The 12,580-nt window shown below is 40.4% G+C and overlaps 1 protein-coding gene across 4 annotated transcripts in view; it reads left to right on the forward strand.

Annotated features, from left to right (window-relative positions):
* Positions 1-12,580, forward strand: part of TANGO6 (transport and golgi organization 6 homolog) — a 199,320-nt gene that overhangs the window by 59,946 nt on the left and 126,794 nt on the right. For all 4 annotated transcript variants that reach the window (XM_077888242.1, XM_077888251.1, XM_077888261.1 and 1 more), the window contains 2 exons: positions 1,484-1,672; positions 10,754-10,888. In XM_077888242.1, the coding sequence (XP_077744368.1) occupies positions 1,484-1,672; positions 10,754-10,888 (324 nt within the window). The remainder of the gene's footprint in view (positions 1-1,483; positions 1,673-10,753; positions 10,889-12,580) is intronic.

A 12,580-nucleotide genomic window follows, 5' to 3' on the forward strand; every position in this document is an offset into this window, starting at 1 on the left:
GTTGGATGCTTAATCGACTGGGCCACCCAGGCACCCCTTCCTGTGTTCACATTCTATCCCCTTACTTAGTCACCCATTGTAAATAACATTACAAGAAAATGTGCTCTTAATCAGAGAATTTTAAAAATTATTTTAAAAAGCAAAAAATCAGGGGATCCCTGGGTGGTTCAGCGGTTTAGCGCCTACCTTCGGCACAGGGCATGATCCCGGCACAGGTCCCGGGATTGAGTCCCGTGTCGGGCTCCCTGCATGGAGCCTGCTTCTCCCTCTGCCTGTGTCTTTGCCTCTCTCCTCTCTCTCTCTGTCTCTCATGAATAAATAAATAAAATCTTAAAAAAAAAATCAGAGGCGCCTGGGTGGCTCAGTTGGTTAAGTAACCGACTTGATTTTGGCTCAGGTTGTGATCTCAGGGTCATGGGATCGAGCCCTGTATCAGGCTCTGCCCCGTTAGTGGAGCCTGTTTGAGATTCTCTCTCTTCCTCTCCTTCTGCCCTTCCCCTCTCACCCCCACCCCCCACTTGCACACACCGCACACTCTCTCTAAAATAAAGAATAAATAAATTCTTTAAAAAAACAAAAACAAACAATCAAAGGACTTTGCTTAAACCCAAGGTTTTTGCACCTTGGGTACTATTGGCATTTTGGGCTGGGTAATTTTTTGTTGAGAGGCCAGGGGCTTCCTGTGCTTCCTTGTAGGATGTTTAGTAGCATCCCTGACCTCTACCACTAGATGCCTATATCACTCCCCAATTATGAAACCAAGAATGTCCTAAGACATAGTTAACTGTCCCCTGCAGAGCAGAAATTCCCAGGCCCTGTTGGGAACCGTTGCTCTAAACTGTCACTTACTTTGGTAAAATATTAATTGTTAAGGAACTTAAGGTTTTCTCTTCCCAAGGAAATTTACAATGTGAAGTGTAGGGAAAAAGCCTACAAAACCCACAGTAATGAATTATCTATTAGTAGAGATTTAGTTTTAAGTATCGTAGGGAAAAAGCTGCTGAAAGCATTTAATAGTCTCTAAAAAAGGGTTTGGAAATGTTAGATGGCCTGAGGTCTCAGTTCAGCAGGGCTAGTGGTAGAGATCATGAAAAATGCTGATAATGTAAGTAGTTTGTCAAGCTAGTTCTCTTTATGTATGTATGCTTTTTACTATGAAGTTTTAAATGTTCATATATGTATACCATAAAATACATATCATTCTACAGCTTCCATTTTTCACTAAGCACTGTTTTTGAGGTCTTTCTGTTGACATCCACATAGATCTAGTTTATTTCAACTGCTACAGTATAATAAATACAGTTTATTCATTCTCTTATTGCTAGACATTTGTCTCCAAATTTTGGCTATTATAAATAATGCTGCAGCAAACACTTAGACTAGTTCTTTACAAATACATTTCAAACAGAGTTTTCTCACTATTGTGGAAGCCCTTAGTTCTACAGCCTTTTTCCTCACTTTTTCTTTTCTCCCATGCTGGTAGGAGTTGACGCATATGGCCATGGAAGATGAAGCAGAGTTAAAAACAAAGCCCTTCTCCAGCAAAAGCCTCTTGGAGTTAGAGCAGCACCAAACTCTTGTGGAAGGCCAGGAGCAGAAGGTGCTCATCCTACATCTCTTGGCTGTTCTGTGCGAGAGGATGTCTGAGCAGATTTTCACAAACATCACTCAGGTCAGTGGCTGCCACATTCCAGATCCCAAGCTGGTAGTATTCATCTATTTTGGTTTCTTTATATGATTTCCAAAAAATGTTTTAAAAAAGTTACTGAGTGTATGGCTCGGTAATACCTGCCTCAGTGTTACCTGGAATGCTCCTTGAACATGCAGATTACTGAGCCCATGACAACCAATGGAATCAACACTTTTGGAGGTCCTGCCAGCTGGCATGTTAAACAAGCTTCTGAGGTGATTCTCATGCACAGAAAACTTTGACAATTGTAGATATTTATGTATTATATTACAGGGTCTTTGGCTTTTGGGGCAAATACGATTGTCTGAGTCTTTTTTCAAAATATGGATGCCCAGCCACTTGTAGAGATTCTGATTTAGCATGTCTGCATTAGCATCTAGGGATCTGTATTTTTTTAAGCCCATGGATGATTCTAATATGTATCAAAAGTTGAGCATGATAAGAAAACTTAAATTTGAAAAAATCGCTGATGATAAAAATACCTATTATTTCTACAGCCTATTTCTACAATAGCCTGTGAAGTTTTAAGATGTTTTTTAAAATGTTTGAAGGGATCAGTGCCTGAATTTTGTTGGCTCAGACATTATAATTATTTTATTTATTTTTTGAAATATTTTATTTATTCATGAAAGACGGAGAGAGAGAGGCAGAGACATAGGCAGACTTAGAAGCAGGCTCCCTGCAGGGGAGTCCGATACGGGACTTGATCCTAGGACCCGGGGATCACAGCCCAAGCCGAAGGCAGAGGCTCAACCGCTGAGCCACCCTGGTGCCCTTGAACATTATATTTATCAACTATTTATTTATTTAAAATAAAGATTTTATTTTTATTTATTTGATAGAGAGCACAAACAGAAGGAATGGCAGGCAGAAGGAAAGGAAGAAGTGGGCTCCCCACTGAGCAGGGAGCCTGACTCAGCTTGATCCCAGAACCCTGAGATCATGACCTGAGCCGAAGATAGACACTTTACCAACTGAGCCACCCAGGCACCTCATTACTAGCGTTTTGAAAAATAGGAAATTAAAGGGGAGCCTGGCTGACTCAGTCAGTAGAGGATGTGACTCTTGATCTCAAGGTCTTGAGTTCAGGCCACACATAGGGCATAGGGCCTACTTAAAAAGAAAAAAAATGTAAAAACCCACAGGAAATAGGAGTAATAAAGTGTAGGCAATGCAGTCACCATATTTTATTGTTATTACCAGAATTAGGTGTTGCTTGGCTGATGAACAGTCAGTTGTAAGATGGTATGATTGTCACGCTTAAATCTGATTCTTCAGCTCTTTGTATCGCCCTCATTGTCATCTGCCTTCTGGTGTTGCTAAGCAGCGTTTCAGTCTAGCTCCCGCTGAGAAAATTTGCAGCTGTGTGTCAGCTCCAACTTACCGTGCCTGTTTAATGAGAATTATGTTCATGATTTCTTTCCTAGCTTCTTATTCCTTCAGTTCACTGACCCTGTGTTACACAGTAGGGTGATTTGTTTCTCCTGTGTTTATATCAGTTCCCTAAAGACTTTTTCACCCAGACCTTATGTCTTTGTCTCAAGATGGTAGTTGGAAGGGAAAATGGCCTAAAAACTATATGACCTGAGCTTTTGCACTTAGCTCCCTTTGTTCCTAATTAAGGAACAATGGTTTTAGGCTGACGGAGAAGTGACTTGTCCCATTAAATTATCCTTCAGTTAAGGTTAAAATGTCTAGATGAAAGAACCACAAAAAAAATATTAAATGTCATTTAGTAGTTTTACTGCTAGTGATAATTTTAGTAATTATTTTGAAATACACACACATATGGGTAAGTTATAAATAATACATGTTACAAGTAATTTTGTTAATATCATTAGGAACCAAGATTTTCAGTATAAGAAAAAAAGTTATGAATATAAAATCAAAGAACCTGAGTAGAATTCCTATAATATTGAATTTCAATTGGAAGTAGTCATATGAGGGGCGCCTAGGTGGCTCAGTCAGTTGAGCATTTGCCTTCCTTTTGGCTCAGGACATGGGCTCGAGCCCCACTTTGGTTTCCCTGCTTGGTGGGAAGCCTGCTTCTCCCTCCTTCCCACTTGTGCTTTCTCTCTCTCTTTCTCAAATAAATTTTTTAAAAAAAGAAGTACTCGTATGAACTCACAATTTTTTCTTTTTAAAAAATAGATATTCCCAGGACACCTGGGTGGCTCAGTGGTTGAGCATCTGCCTTTGGCTCAGGGTGTGATCCTGGGGTCCTAGGATCAAGTCTCGCATCAGGCTCTCCACAGGGAGCCTGCTTCTCCCTCTGCCTGTGTCTCTGCCTCTCTCTGTGTCTCTCATGAATAAATAAATAAAAGCTTAAAAAAATAGATATTCCCTTGCTCATTCCAATGTCTGTGCCAAGAAGCTGTAACAACCCAGCAGCAATAAGCGTTTTTAGTGCCAGACTGTAGTTTCTAAATATCATGTCCTGCTGAAAGAACACAAAAGTCATTGGAGTAAAGGTTCATTCAAGGTCTAGGGCAGGAATTGTACACTGTAAGCCTCAGGATATCTTCTTGTGCCTAAATAAAAGGAAGATGCTTGAGATTAATGAAGTCATGTCAGTAGCACTCAGGAGCCAACTTGAAAGATCTCCCATTGGCCACAAATAGGGCATTTCAGCATTAAAAAGGATAGTGCAGGGATCCTTGGGTGGCACAGCGGTTTGGCGCCTGCCTTTGTCCCAGGGCGCGATCCTGGAGACCCAGGATCGAATCCCACATCGGGCTCCCGGTGCATGGAGCCTGCTTCTCCCTCTGCCTGTGTCTCTGCCTCTCTCTCTCTCTCTCTGTGACTATCATGAATAAATAAATAAAATCTTTAAAAAAAAAAAAAAAAAAAAGGATAGTGCATGTAGTGGATCGAGATACATCAAAGTTATGAAAGCCTAAGCCACCCCTTCCCAAAAATCACTTTTGGGCATCTCTTGAAGTTGCCAGGGCATCAACTCATTATTTTGTAAATTGATAAATGAAAGAAAAGAATATAAAACATTTATCTTACCATTTTCTGTCTGCCCTGTATTTCAGTATACTCAAATGGTGAAGGAAAAATTTTCTTTATATAAGAATTGCAGCTTAAATATTAAAAAAGAGACCTACAAATGTATATATTTTGCATTCCCCTAATGAAATAATGAATCTAGGTGACAATATCTGATAAAACTATTAGGGGTACTGTATAATGAATGTAATTAGGCCAAACATATCCAAATCAACTGATTCCCCCCCCCCAGCATTTTATTATGAAAACTTTCAAATTTGAAAGAATTTTATAGTGAATACCTGTGTACCTACTACCTAGATTCTACTATTAGGATTTTATTTGCTTTATCACATATTTCTCTGTGTTTCCATATGTCTGTCCATTTAATTTAATTTTTGGTGGAGGGATCCCTGGGTGGCGCAGCGGTTTGGCACTTGCCTTTGGCTCAGGGCGCCATCCTGGAGACCCGGGATTGAATCCCATGTCGGGCTCCCGGTGCATGGAGCCTGCTTCTCCCTCTGCCTGTGTCTCTGCCTCTCTCTCTCTCTGTGTGACTATCGTAAATAAATTAAAAAATTAAAAAAAATGCATATATTAAAAAAATTTTTTTTGGTGGATTCCAAGGTTAATGTATGCATATGTTACCCTAAATATTTTCAGCCTGGAATGATTGATCGCAACATCACCAAAAGTAGACAAGCAGACATATGTGACTCCTTAACGTAATGTAATAGGAAGTACGTAGCACCACCTAGGAAGGACTCTTACCCCCAAAATAAACAAAACCCCACAAACAAGCAAAAAACAGAAAAAGTCCATAAAATATGAATCTAATCAAAGAAATTCAAGGTACAGGAGCAAGTTAATGCCATGAGGAAGCAAGATCAGTCAGTTTCATAATGTGAGACATTCTACAGTACAAATGACTGAGTTTCTTTATAAAGTAAATGGTATAAGAAAGGAGCAGAGCTTCTGTAGCTTAGGAGAGACTTAAGAGACATATCAACCAAATGCAATGTGTGGATTCTCATTCAAACATACTAATTGTGTACGAGAGGACATTTTTACAACAGTCATAGGCCAAATAATAGAAGGTATAAGGAATTTTTATTGAGTTTAATCATGGTATGGTAGTTGTGTGTGTGTGTGTGTGTGTGTGTTTAAGGTTTTTAAGTAATCTCTCCATTCAACATGGGGCTCGAACTTACAATCACAAGATCAAGAGTCACATGGTCTACTGACAGCCAGGCAGGTGTCCCTGGTATGATAGTTCTGTTATGAAAAATTTCCTTGTTGGGATCCCTGGGTGGCGCAGCGGTTTGGCGCCTGCCTTTGGCCCAGGGCGCGATCCTGGAGACTCGGGATCGGGTCCCACGTCAGGCTCCTGGTGCATGGAGCCTGCTTCTCCCTCTGCCTGTGTCTCTGCCTCTCTCTCTCTCTTTCTCTCTCTCTCTCTCACTGCGTGCCTATCATAAATAAAAAAAATAAAAAAAATAAAAAAAAAGAAAAATTTCCTTGTTAGAAATGTATATTGAAGCATTTATGGACTAAAGATTAAAAATTTAATAAAATGTATTGGCAGATAATGTATGAGAAGATATACAGTGGAATGAGCCATTCAGTGGTCTATATATGGATACCAACTCTCCAGTTTCTAATATGTATCAAAGGCCCACTAAGGGGATCCCTGGGTGGCGCAGCGGTTTGGCGCCTGCCTTTGGCCCAGGGCGTGATCCTGGAGACCCGGGATCGAATCCCACGTCGGGCTCCTGGTGCATGGAGCCTGCTTCTCCCTCTGCCTGTGTCTCTGCCTCTCTCTCTCTCTCTCTGTGACTATCATAAATAAATAAAAATTGAAAAAAAAAATAAATAAACAGCACTCATTTAAAAAAAAAAAAAAAAGGCCCACTAAGTGGCAGGTACTCTTCTAGGTATCAGGGACATAGCAGTGTACAACACACATCTCTGTCCTCATGGGATTACATTCACATGGGAGATAGACAATAAACAAGTAAGCAGAAGAACAAGGTGTGTTAGATGGTAATAAGTACCAGAGAGAAAAATCAAACAAAGAGAATTTAAAGACAGTGTGGTAGGTAGGGTGGTCATGAAGAACTTCACTGAGAAAATGGCCTTTTTAAAAATGTTTTGGGAGAGAGTGAGCATGTGTGCATATGGATAGGGTAGGGGTAGAGGCAGGGGACAGGAAGAGAGAGAATCTTAAGCAGGCTCCATGCCCAGCACAGAGCCTAACACAAGGGCTCAATCTCACAACCCTGAGATCAGGACCTGAGCCAAAATCAAGAGTAGGACGTTTAACTGACTGAGCCACCCAGGCGCCCCAACAGAATGGCTTATGAGCAAAGATCTGGAAGCAGGGAAGGAGGGAGCTGCAGAGATACCTTGGGGAAGAGTGCGCCAGCTAAGAGAGAGCGTGTCTCAGGTGTGGAGGGCTCAGCAAGAAGGCTAGTGTTAATGGAGTAGAATGAGCAAGATTTCCTTTTTCCTGCCCTTTCAGAAAATTGCCACACTTTGCACCTTTCTATATTTAGATCGCTGTACTTGGCAGAGAAGTGGTTTATATGATTTTTTCTTATATATTAAGAACGCTTTTAACATAAGTAACGCATGTTCATTGTAGAAACATTTAAACATAAAAGAAGTATATGGTTTAAAAAGTATGGACTTCTGATTAAAGATAGTATATTGGGGCAGCCTGGGTGGCTCAGTGGTTTAGCGCCACCTTCAGCCCAGGGTATGATCCTGGAGACCCGGGATTGAGTCCCATGTTGGGCTCCCTGCGTGGAGCCTGCTTCTCCCTCTCCCTCTGCCTGTGTCTCTGCTTCTCTCTCTCTCTGTGTCTCTCATGAATAAATAAATAAAATCTTAAAAAAAAAAGTATATTGAACACTTGAGTTTATCTGCTCCTTCTGGAAACCATAGGGGCCAACAGAGCAGGAGACAAGAAACAGCAGATAAAAGAGAATAACAACATTTGAAAACTGGAAAGTAATGGCTGATCTAGCAACTCTGAAAACAGAAAGCTATGTGCCTACATGGGAGAAGCAAAGCACTATACCTCAGTGAGGCTGTTCAAACTTTATTTTGAAAAGGAAAAAAAAATGTTCTCATTGCAGAACACTGGAGGGACTGGATGGTAGATCAACTGTAAAGATGAAGGTGAGTTTAGAGCTTAAAATAGGTTGAAAGGCTCTGCAAGCTTTGGTAGACCCCTTGATTCCTTCCTCAGATTTGTACAAACACCTCCCTCCCCAGCAGTAGCTGGGAGGCATATTCTTGACAGTGGTTGAACTTAGGTGGCAGAAACAAACTAAAAAACCTTCTAGAGGATCAGGTTGCTGTCTACAGACTCAGTAGTGAGGTCTCGGCCACTTCCATGCGTCTGCCAGAATGTTGGCAGCAGGTTTATACATCCCCGTAGGAAGAGAGGGAGGATTTAGGGAGTTAATATCTATAATGTGTTCAGAAGGGAACCTGGTAAATAGTAAATGTTTAATGTTATTAATAAGCAGCTAACCCATAAAAGTGGTTGCCAATGTAGAACCCCAATCAGACAGGAAGAATGCGGTAGAGCACTGTTTTTCATTATAAACTTTCAGGAATATTTGGCTTTTTAGATTATGTAACTTTACAGATATGTTTAAGTAAAAGTCTCTCTCTCCTCTCCACAACCTATATAAATTCTAGAACATGCTTTAGTTACATACCTATCCTTGTGGCTGGAAGCCCGACCAGTCACAGGAAGTGAGTAGTCGCGAGGAGGAGCTGTTGTCCAGATGGGTATAGTGGTTTTGTTGTGACAAGAAGAAAAAAGCTTGAGGGAAAGGGCACTTTATGGATGACAATAACAGCTGGCTATCAGACCACAGTTAACAGCTCCCAGGTGTTTTGTTTTTTGTTTTTTGCCTTTTTTTCTACATACATACAGTTTCTTTCTTAACAAAATAGGATCATATTACTTGTTTTGCAGCATCTAAATATGTGTGTATATATATATTCTGAATAATATATATTATGTATATATACACATAATGTATATAATGTATATGTATAATGTATATAATGTATATTATATATATATATATATATATTCTGAAGAGGGACTTAGAAAAAGTGGAAAGGCTAGATAGTTCTTTTCCAGCAATTTAACAAAACATTTGTGCTGAAATAGAAGCTTCCTCAAATCAAGGGGTGCTTTAAAAAACTCTTTGGAGGCAAAATAGGTGGCCCGAGATGGTAAATGTAGCATTTTCTCTAGAAAGGCCAGTGTCCTTAACTTCTAATCAAAGTTTTAGGCTTGAGAGGGTGGTGAAAATTGCCATAACCAGCATTGTTCATTTCAGTAAGTGGAACTTTTAATAACCTTTCTAGTTTCCTGCCTCGCTCCAAAGACAAGTGTTAACAAGCCATTCTCCTGACTTTAAGCTTGCAATAAAGACTCTAGCATAGCATGTGATTTGCCCAGAGAATTAAACATGCAAGCTTGCATGGTATTTAGAGGCTTATTATGACCTATCTCAGCTGTACTACTTTCAAAATGATTTTTCCCTTTTCAGCCATTAATCCTAAATATGCGTGCATGTGTGCATGCTTGCACGTGTGTACCTGCGCATGCACGGATGTGTGCATTTGTTTTTATTCAAAGATACTTCTACTTAAGGTGATTAATACAAGTGCAGTCAAAATGATGCTGACCAAATTAATTCCATTTAAAGCTTAGTTGTTAGCCAAATGCTATATAAAATCTTATATATGAATAATCTTAATCCTTTAAAAATATTTGGTACTTAAAAAAATGACTGGATCATTTGTACAGATTGTTTGAGGACTCAGTTCTAGATAAAATTAAGTGCCTCTTCGCCTATTCTTTGCTTACTGGAATCAGATGGTCATAACTGGATTGGAGCAGGGGAGTCCTTGAGGAGGAAGCCTCATTAGGAGAAGCAGATCTGGGGCACCTGGGTGGCTCAGTGGTTGAGTGTCTGCCTTTGGCTCAGGTCATGATCCTGGGGTCCTGGAATGAAGTCCCACAACAAGCTCCCTGTAGGGAGCCTGTTCCTCCCTCTGCCTATGTCTCTGCTTCTCTCTGTTTCTCTCATGAATGAATAAATAAAATCTTAAAAAAAAAAAAAAAAGGAGAAACAGATCTAGGACCATCTAAGATAATCAGCAAGTATCAAATCATTTTTCATTTTAATTTCCTGTCAAAATTCATGAAAAATCAAGGAAGTTGGATTAATATATTAAAATATTTGGGCTGATCTTAAAAATAAAATATTTGGGAAGGTATAAATGAGGTTTCTCATTTATTATTAACTGCATGGCTTTGACTAGCTTACAGATTCTTCAGCAAAAAATAAGGACAGGGACACCTGGGTGGCTCAGCAGTTGAGTGCCTGCCTTCGTCCCAGGTGTGATCCCACGGTCCTGGGATCGGGTCTCACATCGAGCTTCCTGCATGGAGCCTGCTTCTCTCTCTGCTTGTGTCTCTGCCCCTCTCTCTCTGTGTTTTTCATGAATAAATAAATAAAATCTTTAAAAAAAAAAAAAATGAGGACAAAGAGTACCTGGCTGGCTCAGTTGGTAGACCAGCAACTCTTGATTGTGAGGTCATGAATTTGACCCCCACATTGGGAATAGAGTTTATTTTAAACAAAAAGGGGGTACCTGGGTAGCTCAGTCAGTTAGGTGGTTGCTTTTGGCTCAGATCATGGTCTCAGGGCCCTGGGATCCAGCCCCATATCAGGTTCCCTGTTCAGTGGAGAGTCTGCTTCTCTCTGTCCCTCTCCCTGTTCATATTCTCTCTCTCTCTCTTTCTCTCAAATAAACATATAAAATCTTGAAAAAAAAATGAGGCACTGACCCTCTAGAGTTGACATGAGATGTGGGCCTGTACATAAGACACTGAGTACCATGCCTGTTCTGGTAGATTCTTGCCTTCATGATGTTGATGAGGAAGGAGGTAAGGATGTAGACATAACATATAAAGAGAATTTTGAGATTCTTTTTCTTATTCCTCACTGATATTACATTCTGTTTCTGTCATAGGTTGTAGACTTTGTAGCAGCAACACTACAGCGAGCATGTGCAAGCGTGGCCCACCAGGCAGAGAATCCTGTGGAATCGCAGACACTGAGCATGTCCATGGGGCTGGTGGCTGTCATGCTGGGAGGAGCTGTTCAGGTGAGTTGCCAATATGAGCCAAAGTTGGTTGGAAGGAGGAGAGAAGAGAGAAACTTGTTGCTTCTCTTTTCACCCTTGTGAGAAATCAGAATGGATGTTGTGCTTAGGAGAACTAGAATAATAAACAAGTCAGGCTGTTAATGAGAATTCTCTCCAAAGTAGAGGATGAGAAAATTGTACCACTTCCACCTTGTCACCTGTGTAGACTTCACTTTCAGAAGGTCAGGGGTCTTTCTGAGCTGACACAACATTGATTTGGAAATACTTGGCACACTGTTTTGCATCTTTGGTGAATACTAGCTTCTCTATCCGTTACTCTAAGGGCTCTTCAAAGCTCAGCCCTTGTCCCTTCTGCTGTAGTGGGGGCAAACCTGTATAAACTGCTGATTAATTAGGATTCTGTCTGTTTTGAATAGTTTTCTTTTAGCACAGGATCCATTGTTTAATCCGTATCATATAGCATGTTAAAGCTTTGTGTCCAGTGCATGTATCTTTTTTTTTTTTTAGATTTATTTATTTGAGAGAGAGAGAGAGAGAGAGAGAGAGAGAGAGACACCACAAGCAGGAAGGGCAGAGGGAAAAGGAGAGAATCTCAAGCAGACCCCACACTGAGTGTGGAGACCAATGCAGAGCTCTATTCCAGGACCCTGAGACCATGACCTGAGCTAAAACCAAGAGTTGGACACTTAACTGACTGTATCACCCAGGTGTCCTGAATACATATATCTTTTACATACTTATAATTTTTAAGAATTTAAAAAATACTCAAAAAATATTTATTTCTTACTGCTGTGTGCCAGTGAAGGGTCTGGGAATATTGTCATGGACAAAGCAAACATGGTCCTTATCCTCATGAAGTTTACTGCTAGCGAAGGAGTCAGACATTAAGTATTCAAAAAATATACTTCAAATTGAATGCAGTGCCTGAAAAGAGAAGAAGAAGGTACCAAGAGAACATCTAACCTAGGTTGGGAAGGTTTCTACTGAGGAAATGTAATTTTAAGATAAGACTTGAATGGTGAATAGGAGTTTGGGGGTGTATGTGGTACAGGTGGAGGCAACTCTTTCAGTTAAAGACAATATAAAAAAAAAAAACTAAAAAAATAAAAAAAATAAAAAAATGAAGACAATATCATGTTCAAAGGCCAGGAAGCAAGAAAGAGTTCGGTGTACTTAAATACTGATGGAAGGCCCATGTAGCTGAGCTGTAGATACCAAGAGGCAGAGGTGTGCCAGACAAGGAGAGAGGTGGGCATGTGTGTATGTTAGGAAACTACAAGAAAGCAGAATAAGCTTAGTGCAAGTATAATGAAATTGGATCCAAAATCAGACTGGTTAGAACTCTTAGCGATGAGCGGGGAACCCTCTAGGAATGGATTTTTTAATTTGAAGATTCAAATTTGATACTGATTTGCGATATATTAGAATTTGCCTCCTTTTACCCTGTCCTTAAAAGGAAAAGGAATTTGTTTTAAAAGATTTTATTTACTTATTTAACAGAGGGAGAGCATAATCACAGGGGGTGGAGCAGAGGGAGAGGGAAAAGCAGACTCCCTGCTGAGCAGGGACCCTCCCCCCACCAATGTGGGACTTGATCCCAGGATGCTGGGATCATGACCTGAGAAGAAGGCGCGTGCTTAAGCGACTGAGCCACCCAGGCATCCCAAGGAAAAGAAATTTTATTTGGGCCTC

The sequence above is a fragment of the Canis aureus genome, chromosome 3 (assembly GCF_053574225.1).
Source record: "Canis aureus isolate CA01 chromosome 3, VMU_Caureus_v.1.0, whole genome shotgun sequence".
NCBI lineage: Eukaryota > Metazoa > Chordata > Mammalia > Carnivora > Canidae > Canis > Canis aureus.